Source organism: Telmatherina bonti, assembly GCF_933228915.1.
Source record: "Telmatherina bonti genome assembly, chromosome: 5".
Taxonomy (NCBI): Eukaryota; Metazoa; Chordata; class Actinopteri; order Atheriniformes; family Telmatherinidae; genus Telmatherina; species Telmatherina bonti.
In genome coordinates this window covers 15,907,846-15,927,783 of record NC_136623.1, presented here as the reverse complement: position 1 = coordinate 15,927,783, position 19,938 = coordinate 15,907,846, and the positions used below count along the sequence as shown (strand labels likewise).

Below are 19,938 nucleotides of genomic sequence, written 5' to 3'. Positions count from 1 at the left end.
TTACCAACACAACATATGTGGTGAGCAAAGCTTTAAATTGTACAAATGTATTATAGCATGTTTACTGTAAACTAAGGTTTCAGTGAAACAAAATATACAGTAGGCATATATTTGTGTGTCAAACATGTGTATGTAATGGCATCTGTTTATGATGCTTTTTATTTGCTTTATTTAACATCTGCTACTGTATGTGTTTCATTTTTTTTATTTCAAGCAACCCTTTATCACAAATATCAGTCACAAATATTATTGTAATGCAATTTTATTTTATTTCTGGGTTCACACCTCACAATTTTACAATTATTTATTTATTTATTATTAACTTCTTGTTACAAGTATATCTCATAATTTCACAGAGTAAAGGGGTTGGCCAGTAACTACTTCTGTATTTTAATCATCAAGAGCTTAAATGATAAGGTGAGAAAATCAAAAGATACCCAAGTGCTCATACTGTTGTGTTTTTGTTCCTTAAAATGTTTGTATTTGTTTTTGAACAAAGGTTAAAAGAGTACAAGGTGAAACTTAAAACATTATTCCTTTGCCCTGTGATGTCCATGTCTGTTGATACAACGTATAGCAGTATATAACACAGAGCAATGCATTGTAAGGCATGTTTAGATATGTAAATAATTTTATTGCAAAATGTGTTTATTGAATGTACACTTTTCTGTGTATAGGGAAGTGCATATTGCAGCAGTTGTTGAATTATTGAATGACCAATTCAGTATTTCTAATAAATAGATGTAAATAATTGTATTTTGCATTTGCACAGTATTGAATAAAATGTAATAAATGTAGAACAATTGCTGCACTTAATAAGATCTAACAGAAGAGGGAGCTGTCGGATCATTGTAAACATGGGATTGCATGTTTGTCTGAATTAACTGCCACAGTTTAGCAACGTTCACTTTACTTTAAATGAAGCTAAATTAGATCAGTCTCATTTCCACAGGAGTCCAGGACTCTCAGTTATAGAAAAAGCTTATGTATAATTCACTGTTTTTTGTACACTTAAGTGATTCACCACCAAACCAGATCATTACCATCAAGTAATTCCTTGCCTCCACTGCAGACCTGCAATAAGAATTACCATGGCAACAGGAAAAAGTAACGGGCATGTTTTGGTTTTGTCTGTGTATGTGCACAGCCCGCCTGCAGACAAGTCAAAGTGAGACTGTGCACTCCCCCAGTCAGCCACACTCTCTCTCTCTCTCTCTCACACACACACACACGCATACACAGTACATACCATGTGGGCAAACATGCTGAGACATTTCTCTGAATTGATCTGGGGTAGGAGGATTCTTGTGTTGTTCCCAATCTCACCTAAAAAGAGACCAAAAACACCTAATGCCCTGAGGACATGGCGTAATTACAAAACAAATAACAGATCTCTTGCCAGTCATCCTTGCAAGGCTCCTCACAGGAGTCATCAGTACTTACAAGTATTTCATAATGGAGCTTTTCAAGCTTACATCTGTTTTTACTGTATTTGATTTTTTTTTAGGAAAAAAAAACCTTGAAATAGCCAGTAAAATTTTAAAAATAAATAATACATTTAAATACTTTTTTTTCCAAGTAAAGTTCAAACTTCACTTGGAGATGGCAGATTTTAACTTGCCATTCAGGATCAATGTACAGATAATAAAGAGTTCACTTGAAAAGTCAAATCTTCATTTTAGCATGTCAGATATTTCTTTCACAGAAACTTTGTTGTTGTTATGACTCAGTTTCCTCTTGAAAGAGTGCGGGTAGGACACTGTAAAGCCGCAGCCTGACTTGTCTTTCATGTGGCTATTAGCAAATGCTCAGCTGAGTCAAGACAGGAAGACAAGTGCAACTCAAACAAGTCTGCCATTTAGGTTTCCCTCTTTGTCTGTGTTGTATCTGCCTACTGGTTGAATATCGGTAGCTGTGGGTGGAATGTAAGATTAATCAGTGAGTCTAAATTGGGAATATAGGTGGGCTCTTCTAAATGTCAGTCACCCAGAGGTTTGCTTGCAGAGTAAATGAGTAATAAACCGACTTTTTAGACAGCTCAGTCTGTGACTGTGTGCAGAAGGAAATTGCATAAAATCTCACTAAACTCTTCATTTCAACACACATGTAGCACTTTATGAATATGGTATTTATACTTTAAAAAGTGTAATTTATCAGATTGATTATGTGAGTCCAATGACTCAAAGTTTTCTTAATTTTTTTTGCCATGTGGAAACATATTTCTTTGACATTGTCTACATTCTGGTAGAAACTGTGGCTTCCTAGGAGATTGAAAAAAAGATTTGTGAGACTAAAACAAACTACTGTATACTCAGTTTCTCTAGATTTTAATTTATTTCAATCCCTCCCTTTATGCTTTCTGAAATTACTGTCTAAAGTATAATTCAGAACTATTTTTCACTTCCTTAAAAAACTGGATAATTACCATTATCTATAGTTATTTCTGTTCTTGACTCCTTAAATCATTGGACCTGTGCCCAGAAGACTCATTCAGCAATCCTTCCATGGAATTTTTATGTATAAGACACAAGCTTATTATATTGCTGCATGCATCCACTGGCATTTTTAAATAGTGTGTTTCTCACAACACATATAATACAATGTTAATATTTTGAAATTCCCCACCATGATGTAATCGTTTCATTCAGTAACTTTTATTATGCAAAGAATTTCACCACCACTGTGCAAACGTTTATTGGGAAACAAGTGTTGGCATTGGTCGATTGCAGCTGTCAATCACAGAAATGCATGTGCGTCATTTCCGTTGTCAGGTGGCGCTGTCGCTGTGGAAAGATGCGATCAGCGAGGAGCGGAGGCTTTTCCTTAATTGCTCATTTCTGTAACAGAGGCTAAGCAAGCCGAAACCAAACATCTGTGGTCTCTCACGTTAAAACGAGAAGCTCTGTAAATACACCACAGCGTTTATCCAAGAAATGTCTACGTTTTAAGGAGACAGCGCAAATCTTACCCGGCGGTTTTGGCTCGAGGTAAGCGAGGTGGTGACTGCGTTGCTATCTAGCTTTCTGGCACATTTAGCCAGCTGTAATGTTACATACTTTGTTTAAATGGCCTCCCGGCTGCCCTACAGACTCCGGCTTTGCTTTAGCTAACGCCGCTCGCCAGCAACTATATTTCTGCCCCCTCGGGTGTGCGAAAACGCAGTTAACGTGGAGGTAATCTTGCTAACAGCTGCTTTGTCTAGTTTGCACCGAAAGCCCAACTCCTTGTTGTCTTGTGTGCCTCTTTGTGTGACCAATGAGCCCGAATCCGTAGTAGCGTATTCAGCCAAAGAATTCAGTCAGCTATGCGGTCGTACTAAGTTGGTATGTGCTCCTAAAATTGGTTCAGTGATATAATTATACGCGAACATACAACCTTAGGTGAGATATAAAGCTGTTTAGAGGATTTATGGTACCTCTGTATTCGGTGTTGTTGCAAATAGACAAAGTAATTTGTGATCTGTTTGTTGGATGGTTGAGTACAAGTTGCAGTGAATACGTTTTACTCTACGTCTCGTGTCCTTTACGCTCCTCGTTGCCAGAACTCAGTGTCCAGACCTTGTGGCCTACTGGTTTTGTTTTTTGTAGCCTTGTAGCTGCTAACGATGCGTGCATTTCTGATTGTATTTGTCAGGTGATTTCCAGCGTGACCTTGTGTCCGTAGCATGGTCGTGTGGTCAAGGGCATTGTTATTGAGATAACGTGCAGTTTGCTCTGCATTAACTAAACCGACTGAGCTGACGTGACACCGCGTTGAAGCTTTAGGATTTAAACACGTATGTTAGTTTATTTCTACTAATATATTCATGTTTGTATAATCTAATCTCATCCATCTTTGTTACTACGTCCTCAAAAGCGTTATTTCGCCTTCTGTGTCCATCTTGCAGCTACCTAGGTTTTGCAGTCAAGCCCTTCTTGCAGAGCCAGACAAGTGGCATGGGTTCTGGGTGGATAGATTTCGACACACCTACGTGGTTGTTTTGTTCTGATACTATTTAAGGAGCCCACATTTCTCGTGGGCACTGGCACCGTGTCTCTCCTCCTTTTGTGTGATATGATTCAGAAGCTGTATCTGTTCTTGTCCTCCCTCTGGTACAGTCACAGGCAGAGGCAGTCTTACTTGCCAGATCACTGGCTGAGCTGAGAGGCACAGCGGTGTCAGAAAAGGATAGCTGTATGCTGTCATGTTGCTGATGTCATTTAGGTCAGTGTGCAGTTACATTGACCTTTGCTTTGTAAGATGTGTCTGGGGGTTGGTTCCACAACACTGCAGCTGGTTTTTAGTTGGTAGATGAATAGCTTCGGGTCCATTTATTGAGTGTTGCGTTGCATTTTTTGTGAATGAGTCAGTTAAGTGTTTGCAGTCCAAGGTGCATGGATTACCATGTGCTCTTTTAACTGATTATTAAGATGAACAAAAATGCATATGTTGTGCACTGCCTGCTCGTTTTGGCGCAGACTTTGTGTTTTTATCAGTTTTTAAGGCACTTGTCTGGCAACACTGGAAGCCGTACGTACATTGTCATCTGTTGAAAGACTAATAATTTCCCACCAAGACGTCTCATGAATCGCACCATCTGATTATCCACTTCTTTGCTTCCTCTGGAGTAAGATGCTCTTACTATTTATTGGCAGTGTGACTTTGTGTGACTCTGGCTTGCGCCATAAATGACAAAAAACCTCAGCTCATCAGACTCAGTGTGGGCGATGACTAGTGGAGATGGAGACAGATGGGTGAGAGACATGATGATGACACTGTCTGCTGTCTGGGATCACAAAAAGCCTCATGGAAGTGAGAATTCATACCAGCCTTTACTGATTGCCAACTGTCCTGCCTCCTCTGTGCCCAAAAACGCCAACTGGCGAGTGGCACACGATTAGTTTTAGATTGACTGTTTGGTTTTTGGAAGAAAAAGAAACAAAACAAGGACTTGTTTCACTTACGTAAAGGTTTATATTTTGTGAATGTCATGTGCTTCCCTCAGTGTGCCTAAACGTGCAGGTTGAGATGCTAAAGCATTGTCTGAAGCACTAGTAGATAAAATATGCATATCACAGCTACCTGAATTTTTTCTTTCTAGATATGTCACTTTTATTTGCTTGTTTTTGGATATTACTTCTATGGTTCTATGAGCTGTGTTTTGTCTGTACGATGCATATTTTAGATATTTGGGAACGACTTTCAGTCAGAATTGTCACCAGGATATTTAAGAATTTCTGATCCAATGAAAACCTAGGATGACAATGGGGTGAATCATTCCTCTCCGTTCAGGGCACCACTTCCCTATTACGGGAAACAGATGGGGTTTCATCACATAGGGCCTCAGAATCAGTAAACAAAGCATACCACTTGCTCTCTGGTTTCTGGGAGGTGGATCAGATCTGCCATGCCAGGTAAAGAGGCTGGTATAATGACGATGTGTCACACTGTCACTAATTCTTCTGACATGTGAATCTACTTCCTTATCATAATGCTCGGGTTTGGTGTTTTCACCTTTCAGCCTTGTTGGAACATGCATGTCCTTTCAGAAGAAGGTCTGCAAAGATAAGCTGGCTGCATAGATTCTGAGATAAAGCAGGCAGATTAAATGCCGGAGGATTTTCTAAGCTCGTGTCCACTGCTGCATGAAAAGCTGAAGATAAGAGAATCAAATGAAAATGCTTTGGTTTAAAGAATCTTGTGTTGGTGGACTTGGATGCTTTGGTTTGCATGCAAAGCCCACTAGCAGCAACTTTGCATGCAAGTGCATTTCATTTTAAATTGCAGATTGTGGCACATTCACTTTTCCCCGGTGGGAAGATTGAATCTGAGGTGTTGCCCTTGACGCCAGGAGCCATTATTCTAAATAGAGCTGTAATGGCCTCACATTCACACTGAGGTGTGCAAATGTGAGGGGAGGGATGTTTAAAATGGTGTAGGTGGAGCTGCCCTGAGGTTTACCTCTTTTTGCCTTTTTGCCTAGTGTACTCTAACCAGCCTGCATAAAAATTGTCTCAAGTGTGGTTTTTTTCAAAAGACTCAATGAATATTTATTAAAGAAATAAAACATTTTGATTACAATTTTTTTTCTGTTGTCCATTTATAGTTTTTGTTTTTAGCTCTCATACATACTGTATGTACTTTTCCTTTTAAGTTGACTATCTTTATCCCATGAACTAATCAGATTTGTTCCCCTGTAGTGCTGCAGTATGTCCAAACGGCGCTCGTCGGAGAGGGGGGCTGGAGAGACATCAGGCAGGGCCAGCAAGCTGCAATGTCCTGGGATATCCGGCAGTAATGCCAAGAGAGCCGGCCCCTTCATCCTTGGTATGGAAGGCTTAATGTTTTGCTCGACCAGTTTGCATTAATGTATTAGTCAAACCATTTAAAAGAACTGGAAGCCTTTTTTATCAACATCTAAGTGGATGAAAAATCTGATCAGTGCATATTTTTTTTATCAGGAGTAGGGTGTGCGAGTGTATGTTGTTAGGGAAAGGTATTATATGTGTGTAGAAGTCGTGGGGTGTCTGTGTATATATTGCATGTCTATGTATGCCTGAGACAAGAATGTAAAGAATTTTGCTGATCCCCCATGACATTGGCCAGTAAGGCCTCCGTCTGTGTTGGGGAAAGGTTGTTTGCTTCATCTGGACGTTTTCTCTCTCACATATGTGTACACTTGCTGCTATACATCTCCACTATCTGCAACACTTGGTGCCAAAGAAAACATTACACTAAGGGGTGTTAATGGGCACATGTAGCCCTTAATGAGTTGCAGTGTGAGCACACACTCCGGTGTGTAGTCTGCCTTTTGGTCATGCAGCTGTTCTTTTTTTTTTTTTTTTTTTTTTTTTTATATATATATATATCCTTACAGGGCCTCGCCTGGGCAACTCACCAGTTCCGAGCATAGTGCAGTGTCTGGCCAGGAAAGATGGCACCGACGACTTCTATCAGCTCAAAGTAAATTTGGGGTCATCCCTTTTTGTGTGTGTGTGTGTGTGTGTGTGTGTGTGTGTGTGTGTGTGTGTGTGTGTGTGTGTGTGTGTGTGTGTGTGTGTGTGTGTGTGTGTGTGTGTGTGTGTGTGTATCTGCATTTTGCATTCTTGCTTTTATTTACGCTGACTATTCATCTTTAATTGAGCCTCTCATTCAAAGTTAGTTTTTGACGTCAGAACCTTTGACCTTTCTCTGGTCTGCACATTTTATTAGCCCCCTTTCCGTCTGGCACAAACAAAACTTGAGCCAGGCTTTCTGTTTACTGGGGCTATCCAGTGCCTCTTAAACAACGAAGGGAGCTATAGAGCCATAGAAGGGGAGGAAGGTAGCGCCCCACCTGGAATGTCAACTTTTAACCTCGTGATCATGTTGTGAGTCAGTGCGAGACCCTTTCCTCATATCTATAACCACAGCGCCTCTGTGTCTACTGCACAGTATATTGACTTCACACTGGGATGTGGGTCACAGTTTTAAAAAAAAAACAAAACAAAACAAAAACTATAATCCTGCTTTCTCTGTCCACTCTATAACGTCATCCTTAGTTCTATTCACAAATAACTTCATCTGAAATTTGCAGACACTGAAAGAGTTCACTGCTTAAACTGTAGATTAGCTCTTATTTGCTGACTTCTCTGAATCTGTTTGTTCTCTTGCCTCGTGATCTAAAGTTTATTCTGTTCTGTGTGGTTGTGGTAGATTCTGACACTGGAGGAGCGAGTGGACTCTGCTGGGGAGACTCAGGAGGAGAGGCAGGGGAAGATGCTGTTGCACACAGAATATTCTCTTCTCTCTCTGCTGCACAGCCAGGATGGCGTTGTCCACCATCATGGCCTTTTCCAGGTAAACATGTACATGTTTGAAGTTGTCGTTGGCAGTTGTAGATCATGTTTCTAGTCAAATAGTTAAATCACAGACCAAAATAAAAAAAAAAAGGAAGTGCCTCTCTTGGTTTTGGGTTTATTACTCAGCACTATGTGAGTGAGCATGCGCTGCAGTTGAGCGTGGTGAGTGCTGCATCAGTACCATGGAGAAGTTTCTGTCACTTAATTTTAGAATATGGTTTTACAATGCAAGTCTTATCAGCTCAGTGATAGCAGAAAGCTTGTCATTAGCCCAGCCAGCTGCTTGTATTTTTTTCTTATCATGGTTGTTTCAATAGAGAAGTGGAAGCACCATTAAAAGCTATATTTATCTGCTGTAGTTCTCTTTGTAGCCCCATCAATTCACAATAAACCACCTTCCTCACCTGCTTTCCCATCTGCTTCCTCCTCTAATTTTGTTATTGTTCCATCAAGCTTCTCCTTTTCACTCATTTCTTTCTCTTTTCCCCATCCTGTCTATTCCACTCTGCTGGTGCTCTCAGAATAGCAGCATTGAGCCATGCGGCCTCATTCATTTAGAACTGCGATATTGATTGGATTGTTATAGTGCATCTCCTGTGTCAGAACTGGTTCATGATGTACTTTTTCCACATCTGCTGACTGCATCAAAAATAAAAGTAATACCCTGACACAAAAATCCGTAGTGAAGAAGCACTGACAGTGTTTGAGCCGTTTTGACATTGAAGTTTCTTACTTTTGTGTTTGCTCTTAATAGCCTGTTAGGGTAGCCTTTCCATTCCTTTCCAGCCTGAATCAATCCAGTTTAGGACAGGAGTTTATTCTCTTTGTTGTGTTTATGGATGCCTTGCCAGTTATTTTGATTGTTTTCAGCTATAAAATTGGATTTTCACAAAGGCCCTTTCTTATTCTTCTTTTTGTTCAATATTTGCAGGATCGGGCTTATGAAATAGTGGAGGACATGCAGGCCAACAAAGTGCGCAAGATGAAGAAGCGGATTTGCCTTGTGCTGGACTGCCTATGTGCTCATGATTTCAGCGACAAGACAGCTGATCTAATTAACCTGCAGCATTATGTGATAAAGGAGAAGCGGCTGAGCGAGCGGGAGGCCATTGTCATCTTCTACGATGTGGTGCGTGTGGTGGAAGCCCTCCATAAGGTAAGCTAGAAGTGGAATTTGGTAGACTAACAAGAGTTTGACTTTATAAAAATGATTTTTTTTTATTGCGCCATGCCTCAGTGTGTTTGTGTCAAAAAAGTAAGCATTTACAGTTGTTTTCTTTTTTGTTTGTTTTTTTTTTTTCAATGAAAGTAAAAATCTTTTGTTCTGCAGTGTTTTGGTTTAACTGTAGGAGAAATTGCCTTGTTATTGTTTGTTGGGTGAACTTCTTTCTGATTACTCATTTCAAAAGCTTATATGCCACTCCCAGAAACAAAATGATTCTTGAGATGCCAGTGATTCACAAAACACAATGTGACCATGCTTGTGAGTTGTTCTTATTTTTTTTTTTTTCTTTTCTCCTTCCTGTCTGCAGAAAAACATTGTGCACAGAGACCTGAAGCTGGGAAACATGGTGCTGAACAAACGGTAAGACAATGCTTAATCAATCATCTTGGCTTGTCGATCAGTTCAGGGGCAAATAACATCCCACTTTGCTTGGTCAATCATTTCAGCTTGCACAGTAATGTGAAAGGGGCCTAAGTGGCCCCAGCTGCCTGTATCCAGTGTGTACTATGCTTTAAACCCAAGCAGAGGTCACATTCCTATACTAAGAGTGAGTTCAGTCAGAGGAATCGAAAGTCCTGCTCTCTTGTGCTTAAATCTGAGGCTATGTTGAGTAATGGATAATGATTCATTTCCCATGGTTGGATTGTTGGAGATGGTCTTTTGTATGAAACGGAGCAGAGAATATAACATTGGTTTCGTTTTCAGAGAGATATTTTTTTTGGGTTGTAGCCAAATGAGTAATGTTACAATTCCCACAGAACTGCATCTCAGGCCAGAAAACTGCAGTTAGGGTTGGCCTTGTAGGATGGAAAACTGCTCATCTATCAGCCTCCTCCAATCAACTTTGACAAAGGGTTTATGAAGTTAGAAATACTATTTGTCACTTAGACATTGCTGTCATTTATCTAAAGAAAAATCCTCTGGGTATTGCATTGAGTATGCACATTTTTATTTTATTTAATAAAAAAAAAAAAAAAAAAAAAGGAATAAGCAACCAAAAACTAAATGACTAGAACTGACACACACTCTTTTCCTAATGTCAAGTCTATAAAGAGCCTGCACTTCTACCTATGCAGGAGGCTCATGTCATTGTGTGAATGTTGAGTGTTCCTCTGTTTACAGCATTACAATGCTGGTTGAGGTTTCCATTCAACTGTTTATTTTCTGCTTGGACTTCAAACAGTAGTGACCAATTAGCAGGGCAGATCATGTTGGAAAATACAATAATGAGTGTTAAAACAACAATTACCTCCAGGGAGGTTGAAGCAGCTTCACATTTTGGGTTAATTTTGCATTTGTTTTATAGAAACAATAAAAAGTCAGTGTACTCTGTTTACATTGATTAGTAGTGGTTACTTCCTTAATAGTTGCATTATACAGCTGCATTTTGGGGAGGTGCATAAGTAGTAGTAGTAGTAGTAGTAGTAGTAGTAGTAGTAGTAGTATGTTGTTTTACTGGGTAAAAATTAAATTTTTATATATTAATTAAAAAAAAGTGTGCTTGCATCATCCACAAGTCAGGATAATCATAGTTGTCCTTTAAATTATTCAGCAACTTCTTATACGTGGTCTGCATGTCAGATTATGTACATTGAGTTGTCAGACACCTGACTTGTCTTTTTTACTTCCGTACATACAAGTACAACAGAGTAGTAGAGGTGATGAAATAGTAGAGGAGGGTGTTGGAGAGAGGAGCAGAGGAGCGGAACACTCTGTCCCAGCTGGAGACAAAAGAGAAGTCTGCCACAGGCTCCATAGCTCAGGGCTGACTCACACTGCGATGCAAGTCACACATGCACACTCTTAGTTGCATGTGCACACGCATAACCATCATTTATTTAGCCCATATCCTGTTTTTGTTCTTTTTTCCCCTGAAATCTCTTTTCTGCTTCTGTTGTCCTTCTGGTGTTATCACTTTTGCAAAATACCTCACTTTCCCCCTCTCCTTCATTATACTTCCATATTTGCATGTCTCCTTGTTACTCTACCCCTGGTGTGTGTGTGTGTGTGTGTGTGTGTGTGTGTGTGTGTGTGTGTGTGTGTGTGTGTGTGTGTGTGTGTGTGTGTGTGTGTGTGTGTGTGTGTGTGTGTGTGTGTGTGTGTGCAGGAAGAACGTGATCAGTTTAGAGCGAGACTCGCTCCTCCTGTCCTCTGTCAACACTGTGGGAAATGCAGCAATAGCATATAAAAGCTCATCAATTTATGCAGGAATGATGTGATTTCCTCTTGCAATGCCAGCTGTTATGAAAGCAGGATGTTAAAAATCAGTCTGCATGGTCACTGACATTGTACATTTTAATTTTCATAAGTTCCTGAATTTATTTTCTCTTTTTTTGGGTTTAACATCCATGTATGTCCTCTTCTTTTGTTTCTATTGTTTTTTTAAATGCTATGAAAAGATCTTCTTTGTTACAACTGGGACTCATTAAAACACTTCCAATGATCTGCTTGTACCAGTTCTGAGATGGCAATTTCACTGGTCTACGTAGAGGTTGCCCCCAGTTCATCCTCTTTTACTGTCAGCTGGTGTGTTTTCACCAGAATGTCGCAGGGTGGGAAGGAGAAGTCATTGGGGTTGTTTAGGTCTCTGGTTTCCTGACTGACCCGGGATCACGTGACCAGGAAGCAGCGATGATGATGTCTCTCTGCAGTCCTCGGGGACCTTTGCCTCACAAGGGAAACATGCAATTTCATTTATCCAATCTCCGGTGCTAGAATAGAAGCCTGGGTCGTGATGTACACAGACAAAAGAATGGACTACTTTAGAAAAGAAGCTTTTATGTGGAGGGTCCTTGAAGCATCACGATCTGCTTTTCTGTCCCGTCCTTGTGCAGTTCACAAGGCCACTGTTTGGTATTAGCCTTAAATTGCATAAGCTGTTGAAGAGGCTGGCTCATGTAAATAAATAAAAAAAAAAAAAAAATGGAAATGGTGTAGAACAAATTTCCCAGAGGTTTGACATTGAATTATTTGGTTAAAAATTGAGTGTTCAACAGGGTTTAGCTCCAAACACTGTAATGGGAGCAGTGAATAAGTGTGATGGAGCAGGGTGTGAAAGTGAGAGAGAATAGGGAAGCTGTTGACCTCAGGCTTTTTAGAAAGCGGATGTGGGTGAAAAGCGTGATCCAGAAAGGACCTAGGCTATAGACGCCGGTGGCTGCTTTTGTGTGCCCTCATGTGCCTTCAGTGTGATTTTCGTACATGTGCCTGTTTAGTTCGGGAGAGAATGTGTGGGTGTACCTAATGTTGCACAGTTGTGTATATGTTTCATATTTGAGCTTTATATACATTTAATTGCCAACACATTAGTGTGCAGGCTTAGTCATCTCAGCAATTATCACAAACCTCAGGATGACTCATGTGTTTATCAAAGAGCATGATTTTTATTTTCCCCTCTACTGAAAGAGCAGTCGATGGGTCCCATAGCTTTAGTTTCATAAGTAAACAAAATTTACTTTGATGACCTATTTTGTACTCCCACATTGTTTTGATAAACAATGAATTATTATCAGCAGAGCAGCAGTATTTCTGAGTTTGTGGATAATAAAATTACTCAGATTAGAGTCAAAAAAAAAAAAAAATTCATACATTATTATAGAAAACTTTACATGAGGTTTATCTGCAGTAATTCCTCTGTGCAAAGGTCTATGAAAGAATGAAATGAGAAATACTTTATTAATCCCAGAGGGAAATTGCAAATGGAGTCTGTGTAGTTTAAAGGCCCTGATGTCAGAAATATTCATCTGTTGTTGGAAGTAGATAATATTTAGATTATGTCCGTCTTTGTGAGTCATCTGTGCTTGCAGGAGATTTCTGTACTTGTAATATAAATAAAGATAAAAAATCAAGCTTTATCACTAACTTAAAGAAATATAGGAGATGCTTTTTTTGCGGGAGTGGGAATACTTGCATTAAAACAAGTTGTTGAGTCATTATTCTCTGTATAAAATATGTATTAATCAGATAGGTTTTTGTGTGTTGAAAGGACTCATCGCATCACCATCACTAACTTCTGCCTGGGAAAACACCTGGTGAGCGAGGACGACCTGCTGAAAGACCAGAGAGGAAGTCCGGCCTACATCAGCCCTGATGTACTAAGCGGTGAGCAAAAAGTATATATATATAGTCTGTGTGTGTGTTCTTTTTACAAGACATCGTCTATATCAAACAAGTTGCATTTCAGACCACCAGAAAAGTCTTAACAGCTTCTTTCTGACATTTACTTGTCACAAGAGGCCGACTATCCAACTGGTTTTTGACATTTTCAAAAACCAGGCGCATCAGTCCCACCTGCTTTAGCAGTGATTGGCCATACAGAGGCGTGAAAACCCACTGCTAGAAGTGAAGATTGTGAAGCGTTTTAGCTGCAAGTAAAACACAATGATTCAGTGTCTTCGTCAAAACTGCAGAACAAACATTTCTGGTTAGATAAGCTGCTCTTATTTATTTGGTTACAGAAGGGATTCCGGGATTCTTTTAATTGCATTGCCTAATGTTTAGCGGCCTCATGTTTGATTTTTTTTTTTTTTCCCCCTATTATTGAGCAACCCGAAAGAGGTTGTGTTGCAATCTCGGACTATCAAAAGCAAGAAATAGATTTTTTTTCCTCTATGTAAGCATAGTGATGCTGCATTTTCTCATGCGTGCCGTCTGCAGAGGAGCTGCTCCATTTGTGAAACCGTCTCTTAGAGAAAAGCAGAAATCCCTTTTGTTCAGATTCTCAAGGTGCACACATGCTTACCACACACCAGTGACAGATGCTTCTGCATGCTCTACCACGGAAAGACGTTAATTGCATCAGTTTAATCAAGGATTTCCTGAGCAACATCCTGGACCCACACTTGATTTAGACGGATTTAAGACATGCATCCTTCCCATCCAAGTAGTTCAAGACTGTATATAAAACCCCACGTACATATCAGCATAACGTGAGAGGCACACAATTAAACAGAGCTTCAGTGACTCATGCACTGATGACTCACTAGAGGGGAAACTACTCCCATATACTCCCATCCCCCGCCTGTGTGTGTCACAAGCTTTAACATGATCGCCGGCTGCTATTGCTGCCGCCTCCCTGGCTGTAACAACACTGCCTATGGTAATTCACAGCCATGATTCTCCACGCTCATCAGTTCCAGTTTATTCATTTTAGACCCGCAGCTCAGCTGGTTTATTGTCTCTCATTTTATTAGCAAAAGAATTCTCCCAGTTTTAAAAGTGAGGTTTGTGCTAAAGTCCTTGCTTGCACATGAGTTAAACCGGGTCCTGTGACTTGACAGGGACTCAACTTTTTAAGTTCTGGCTCATTCCTGAGTCACATAAGGAAAAATTGTCATGGCACCTAAGAAATGTTAAACTGTTTTGTCTGCTTATTCTGCTCATAGCTTGTTGTTACAAAGAACTGACTGTAATCCCCTCTTGCGCTCGTTTCCAGGCCGACCGTATCGTGGTAAACCCAGTGACATGTGGGCTCTTGGTGTGGTCCTGTTCACCATGCTGTATGGCCAGTTCCCCTTTTATGACAGCATACCTCAAGAACTTTTTCGTAAAATCAAGGCTGCAGAGTACTCCATCCCAGAGTGAGTATTTTCCCTCCTAGAGATTTATTTAAGGTGTTGGACTTGTAATTCTTTATTCTTTTAGTCATAACTCCAAACAAAGATAGAAATTAACTGCAATTGTTCTTATATTGACAGCAAGCTCCCCTACATTTCTCTTTCAAAATAATTTGTTTCTTGTTAATAAATTTGATGACATACTCATCTTCAGTATTAGACAGATTTTTTTGTCAACAGGCTTTCTGTAAAATTAATTTGGGGGCATTTTTGTATAAAGTACACAAATAAACTATTTGCATACCAATCCTTTTGAACTGGAATATAGTTTGTAACATTTTTTTTTTAACTAACAAACTTTTTTCCTTCTCCCTTTACTTGCTCACAGGGACGGTCGTGTGTCAGAGAACACAGTGTGCCTCATCCGAAAGCTGCTTGTTCTGGACCCTCAGCAGAGACTGACTGCAGGAGAAGTGCTCGAGTCACTCAGCGTCATCATTGCCTCATGGTAACTGCTCCCTCTGGTGGAGGATAGAAAAACTACACCATAATGTACCGCTTGTTCCGTCAATGGAAATGTTTGAAGGATTTGACTCTTTAGATTTGCAGTGTGGATGATTGCAATTGCACAACGTGTCATGTTAATTTGTTTAACATGTTGCTGTGTTTACCTAATTCCAGGCAGTCGGTTTCATCAATGAGTGGCCCTCTGCAGGTTGTTCCAGATATTGATGATCAGGTCAATCAACCAGAGCATTTGCAAGAGGTAGGATCTCAGATGATGATGCTTCTTAAATCTGTGCTTACAGGCATAAAAGATAAATATGTGTTGGCTGTCCTGAGCATGCATAATGCCTGACGATGTGTTAATAAGCTAATACTTATACTGCTTATACATCACCTAAACATATTTAATAGAAATTATTTTTACCACAATAATTCTAGCAAAGTGACCTGAATTTATTTTCTTTGGCCAGGCCAAGGTGATTGAAGAGTCTTCACAGTACGAGTTTGAGAACTACATGCGCCAGCAACTGTTGTTGGCTGAAGAGAAGAACACTATCCATGAAACCAAGAGCTTTCTCTCCAAGCGCCAGTTTGGCAGCATCCCCCCTGTAAGGCGTTTAGGCCACGATGCTCAACCCGTCAGCCCTCTAGATGCTGCCATCCTAGCTCAACGGTTCCTCCGGAAATAGCGCCCGAGCACCCACTCCAGTCTCCCTGGTCTTGTCGGGAAGTAAAAGAGCCCTGCAGGAACCAGAGAGGACTACGGAGGGGAAGAAACAGAGTTTAACTGGCATACAGGTGGACCTGCCTGAGTGTGTGGACAGATAACCCCTCAATGTGGGCTTTAGCAAGCCAGGTGGAGCAGACATATGATGGGCATCAGAACAAATGGCCAACTTGAAGTGTCACGTCCCCTGTGTGGATTCGCTCTGAGATATGGAGGTGCCTGGAGGACACTCTGAACCATAGGTCCCCTCATCTTCAGGTTGTCCAAAAGTCAGATCTCACTGTGCAACAAGCCTGATAGCACAGTCCCACAAGGCTCTGCCAGCAGTGTAGAAGAAACTATAAATCCCCAATGCGCCTCCTCCTCTCATTTCTCTAGTGTAACACTTCGCCCTCAGTTCTGGGTCACCCAAGCAATACAGTCCAGAATTATGTAGCAACCCCGTCTCTTCATTGTGGTTCAAGGTATAGCTTCAAGTCCAATCACTTGATCACAGATGTGACCTCTGTATACCTCCATTACATCTTCCTTCTCTCACTCTTTCCTCTTCCTCTCTACTGAAATGATTGTCATCCTGTCCATTACCCTGGCTTCAAATCAATCTACCTCTTTGTCTCTTTTCTCTGTTGGTAAACCATGCTCACTGTTCTGAGACAAGGGATTGTAAGAATGGAGTCTTGATGCCACCAGTGACATAAAGCATTACTGTTTTCTGTCGAAGTGAAAATATTTGAAACCTTTTCGCTGGTTTCTACAAATCTGAATAAGCTTTTTATAATTTACCTGAATAAGTAGCATTTTATCCCTGTAGTTGCTGAAGAGAGAACTGAATATCAGTGTGTGTGTGTCTGTGTGTGCGCACATCCTTTGATATTTACAGAATGCATTGTCTCCTGCTTTTACTCATCCCTGTGGAAATCTATTTTTACCATCTAGGCAGCTAGTGTGAGATACCTGGAAGTCACAATGCCAAGAACTGAATGGGTAAAACTGTAGGGCACTCCATGCCAAGGCATATATGTGGTAACTCTTCCTCAGTGCTGCTGTAATGATGATCAAGCACTGTTATGTTTCTGTTGCCAAAAAAAAACAAAAAAAAAACAAATCCTGTCTTAAACTTACTCTTAGCCAAGGAAACTGGTACTCACAGGCTCATTCAGAGTTAAATGGCTTCCAGGTAGCTTCCCTGTTCCTTCTATACAGACAGATTAGGGGACAAGTTTTTGTCAGTATGAATGTGAAGCATCATTCTACACTTCGACACAATTGCAGTATCTTTTGAGTGCGTGTTTGTAAGTTTGTGTGTGTGTGTGTGTGTGTGTGTGTTTAGGCCAGGCAAAATAAGAGTCTGCAGAGCTGTCAAGCATTTAACCCTCTGACACTCTGACCTTTTAAGCTATCCTCCAATCATCATCATTATGTTACCTGTTACCTGGCCTGCCTCAGTGGCAGACACTGTGAAAACCAGAGCAGGCTCTGCTTAGACGGAGCTTGGCTGAATGTTTGTTTGTTTGGTTTTTTTTCTAGGGGGTGAGGATTAATGACATGAATGCTTTAAGATTGGAAATGATCACACATATGTGTCGCCACTCTTAAGCCCTCTCTCAAGCGCATCTTGTACATGCTTGTCTTATTTGACTTTGTAGGCTCTTGGAGATAGACAGGTGGCTGATAATCGATACTGTAATATTTCATAGTTAAAGGAAAATCCAAACTCACAGATTCAGTTTACCTTTTGGGTTTGCTCTGCATTTTTTTGGTGCATTCTTCTTTTATGATCGTGATTTTTAAACCATGGCAATGCTACTAACCAGTGACTGTTAAGCATTTGTACGATGCATCTTGCCTTCACGTATTGGTATCTGCTTTCGGCTCTCTAGACTTCTTCCTATTTATAATTTGATTGCATGAACATAGCCTTCAAATGTCTTTTTACTTGTTCTTTTTTCTTGTAATTTCGTGATAATTTATTTATTCACTTGTGTAGAGACCCCCCCCCCCCCAAACCCCCATTGGGCTTGTGTCACAGTCATTGATTGTAAAAAGTCAAAAAGTTAGTCTGAGACACAATGCAACTTAATGCTAGTAAAACAGGCCCCACATCTCTTCGCTCTCTCAGCTTTAAGATGTTCACTTAATCCGTGGTTCTACTTAAGTCTTCTTTTATATATATATCCTTTTCAGACACATTCATGAAAAAGTAGCATTTTTTTCTTCTTCTTAGAATCACTTTCTTGCCATTTTGCCACAAAATTTGTGGACACCTTAAGCTACACTAATATTGAGACTGACTTTTGCATAGATGTATTTTTGAAAGAAAAACTTAATGATTATCATGTTATCTTGATTTATTGGGAGGGGTTTTGTAGTGTATTTTCTCCGCCATTGCCCCCAAATCGCCACACAAGGCAGCACACTCTGGTCAGTATGTAAATAATGTACCATCATGACTGTGCCAGTCATATTCTATGTACAGTAGTTCTAGCCAGTGACTTACCAACTCTTGTTTCAACACATGCCGATTGATGCGTACTTTAGGCCATGTTGGCCATCAACCACCGCATCTGGAGGCTAAAATCATATGTAAAGAGAGCTGTTGGCTTTCTCCCACCTCAATGTGAATTCCATGGGTATACAGCAGTATTTTAGTAATCTAGATTGTTCTTCAGAAAAGGATGTGTTCTGAACTTTGTAGCTTGTTCTGACATTAAGTGAGCATCTGTGGGAGGTTTTTAATGTCAACTTCCACGAGAAACAGCTACAGATTAGTAACTGGAGGTAGATATTATCTCTCCCCTCCCCCCCCAACCCACACATATACAGACACACTCCCCCATCAATCAAGCTGTGTCATTTTCTAGCTTGTGGATTGTACCACATTCGATGTTGTTTTTACAGAGTTGTTGGTAGTCTGCATCGTGGACTGAAAAGCATGGTAATAGTTTGAAGTTGAACTCTGTAGAAATCTGTTGCATGACTTGCAAGGTGTGCCAGAGCGACTGAAATCTGAAGTTATTTCATCCATTTGGGTGAATTGAAAAAAAGCATTAACCAAACTGAAAATAATCTATCCCAACTAGATGAATAGTACAACTTTATTAGTGTGTGTGTGTGTGTGTATATATATATATATATATATATATATATATATATATATATATATATATATATATATATATATATATATATATATATATAATTTCCCCCTTTTTGTTTTTATTTTTATTTTCTAAGCATCTTCTTAGTTCTAAAGTAGTTGGCGTATATCTGATATATTGCTGACCATTCCAACTGGAAACTGGGTTCAGGATGTGAAACTTGGTGGTGTTTAAACCCAATGGGACAATGTGTTGTAAGCTGCTTGGTTGGACATGGGCATCTAGATACAGAAAACTGATTAATTGTACAGATGAAAAACACGTTTGTATAAAAAAAAAAAAAACATATTTTTCTACTTCATCAGATCTCTACATGCATGTCAGCAATAAACTTTGATATGGAAACTAAATTTTGTCTTGTCATAAGTGAATATTTACATTTCCCACTAGGTGGAGCAATTTCTTTAAAAACAAAAGATGCAGTTGAACACCAGCAAAAGCTCTTTAAGGAGATGATGTTTGTCTTCACTTGCCTCTAGTTCACATATACATTATATTCTATTATGTGTGTATGTGTATATATATATATATATATATATATATATATATATGATATATATATATGATATGATATATATCATATCATCATATCATATCATATATATATATATATATATATGATATATTGTATTTAGTTTGGAGTTTTCCCAGATTTTTTTATGCTTTATTTCATTGAAGAACAAGGAGTGCAACTTGCCACCAGAGTCAAATTCTTTGTATATACAAACATGGCAAATAAAGTGATTCTGTTATTTATAATTGTTCGTTTTTCTGTTTTTTTGTTTTTTTTTACCTGTTTTAGGCAATATTAACAGTGAATCCACTGTATTTTAGTTTCCATCATGTTTGCTTTTGCAACGTATGTATGAAGCCCGGGCAGAATGAATGAGTCTTTGTGCATCCATGCTGCCTCACTTGTGGGTAAAGTTGAGCGCCAGACCGAGGC

General features: G+C 39.7%; 1 protein-coding gene across 1 annotated transcript; it reads left to right on the top strand.

Moving 5' to 3' along the window:
* Positions 1-2,795: 2,795 nt before the first annotated feature.
* On the top strand, positions 2,796-18,964 carry stk40 (serine/threonine kinase 40). Its single transcript, XM_079240003.1, has 11 exons — positions 2,796-2,987; positions 6,180-6,306; positions 6,857-6,942; positions 7,675-7,818; positions 8,752-8,976; positions 9,353-9,405; positions 13,031-13,146; positions 14,480-14,624; positions 14,989-15,108; positions 15,282-15,366; positions 15,578-18,964. Exons 2-11 carry the CDS (start codon positions 6,189-6,191, stop codon positions 15,794-15,796), a joined length of 1,311 nt encoding a protein of 436 aa, XP_079096129.1. The 5' UTR covers positions 2,796-2,987; positions 6,180-6,188; the 3' UTR covers positions 15,797-18,964.
* Positions 18,965-19,938: the final 974 nt, after the last annotated feature.

Excerpts from the sequence above, each read along its gene's own strand:
- stk40 (XM_079240003.1), top strand. The coding sequence starts at position 6,189 with ATGTCCAAACGGCGCTCGTCGGAGAGGGGGGCTGGAGAGACATCAGGC. Across the intron at positions 7,819-8,751 it reads ACCATCATGGCCTTTTCCAG|GATCGGGCTTATGAAATAGT; the intron begins GTAAACATGTAC and ends CAATATTTGCAG. Across the intron at positions 8,977-9,352 it reads TGGTGGAAGCCCTCCATAAG|AAAAACATTGTGCACAGAGA; the intron begins GTAAGCTAGAAG and ends TCCTGTCTGCAG.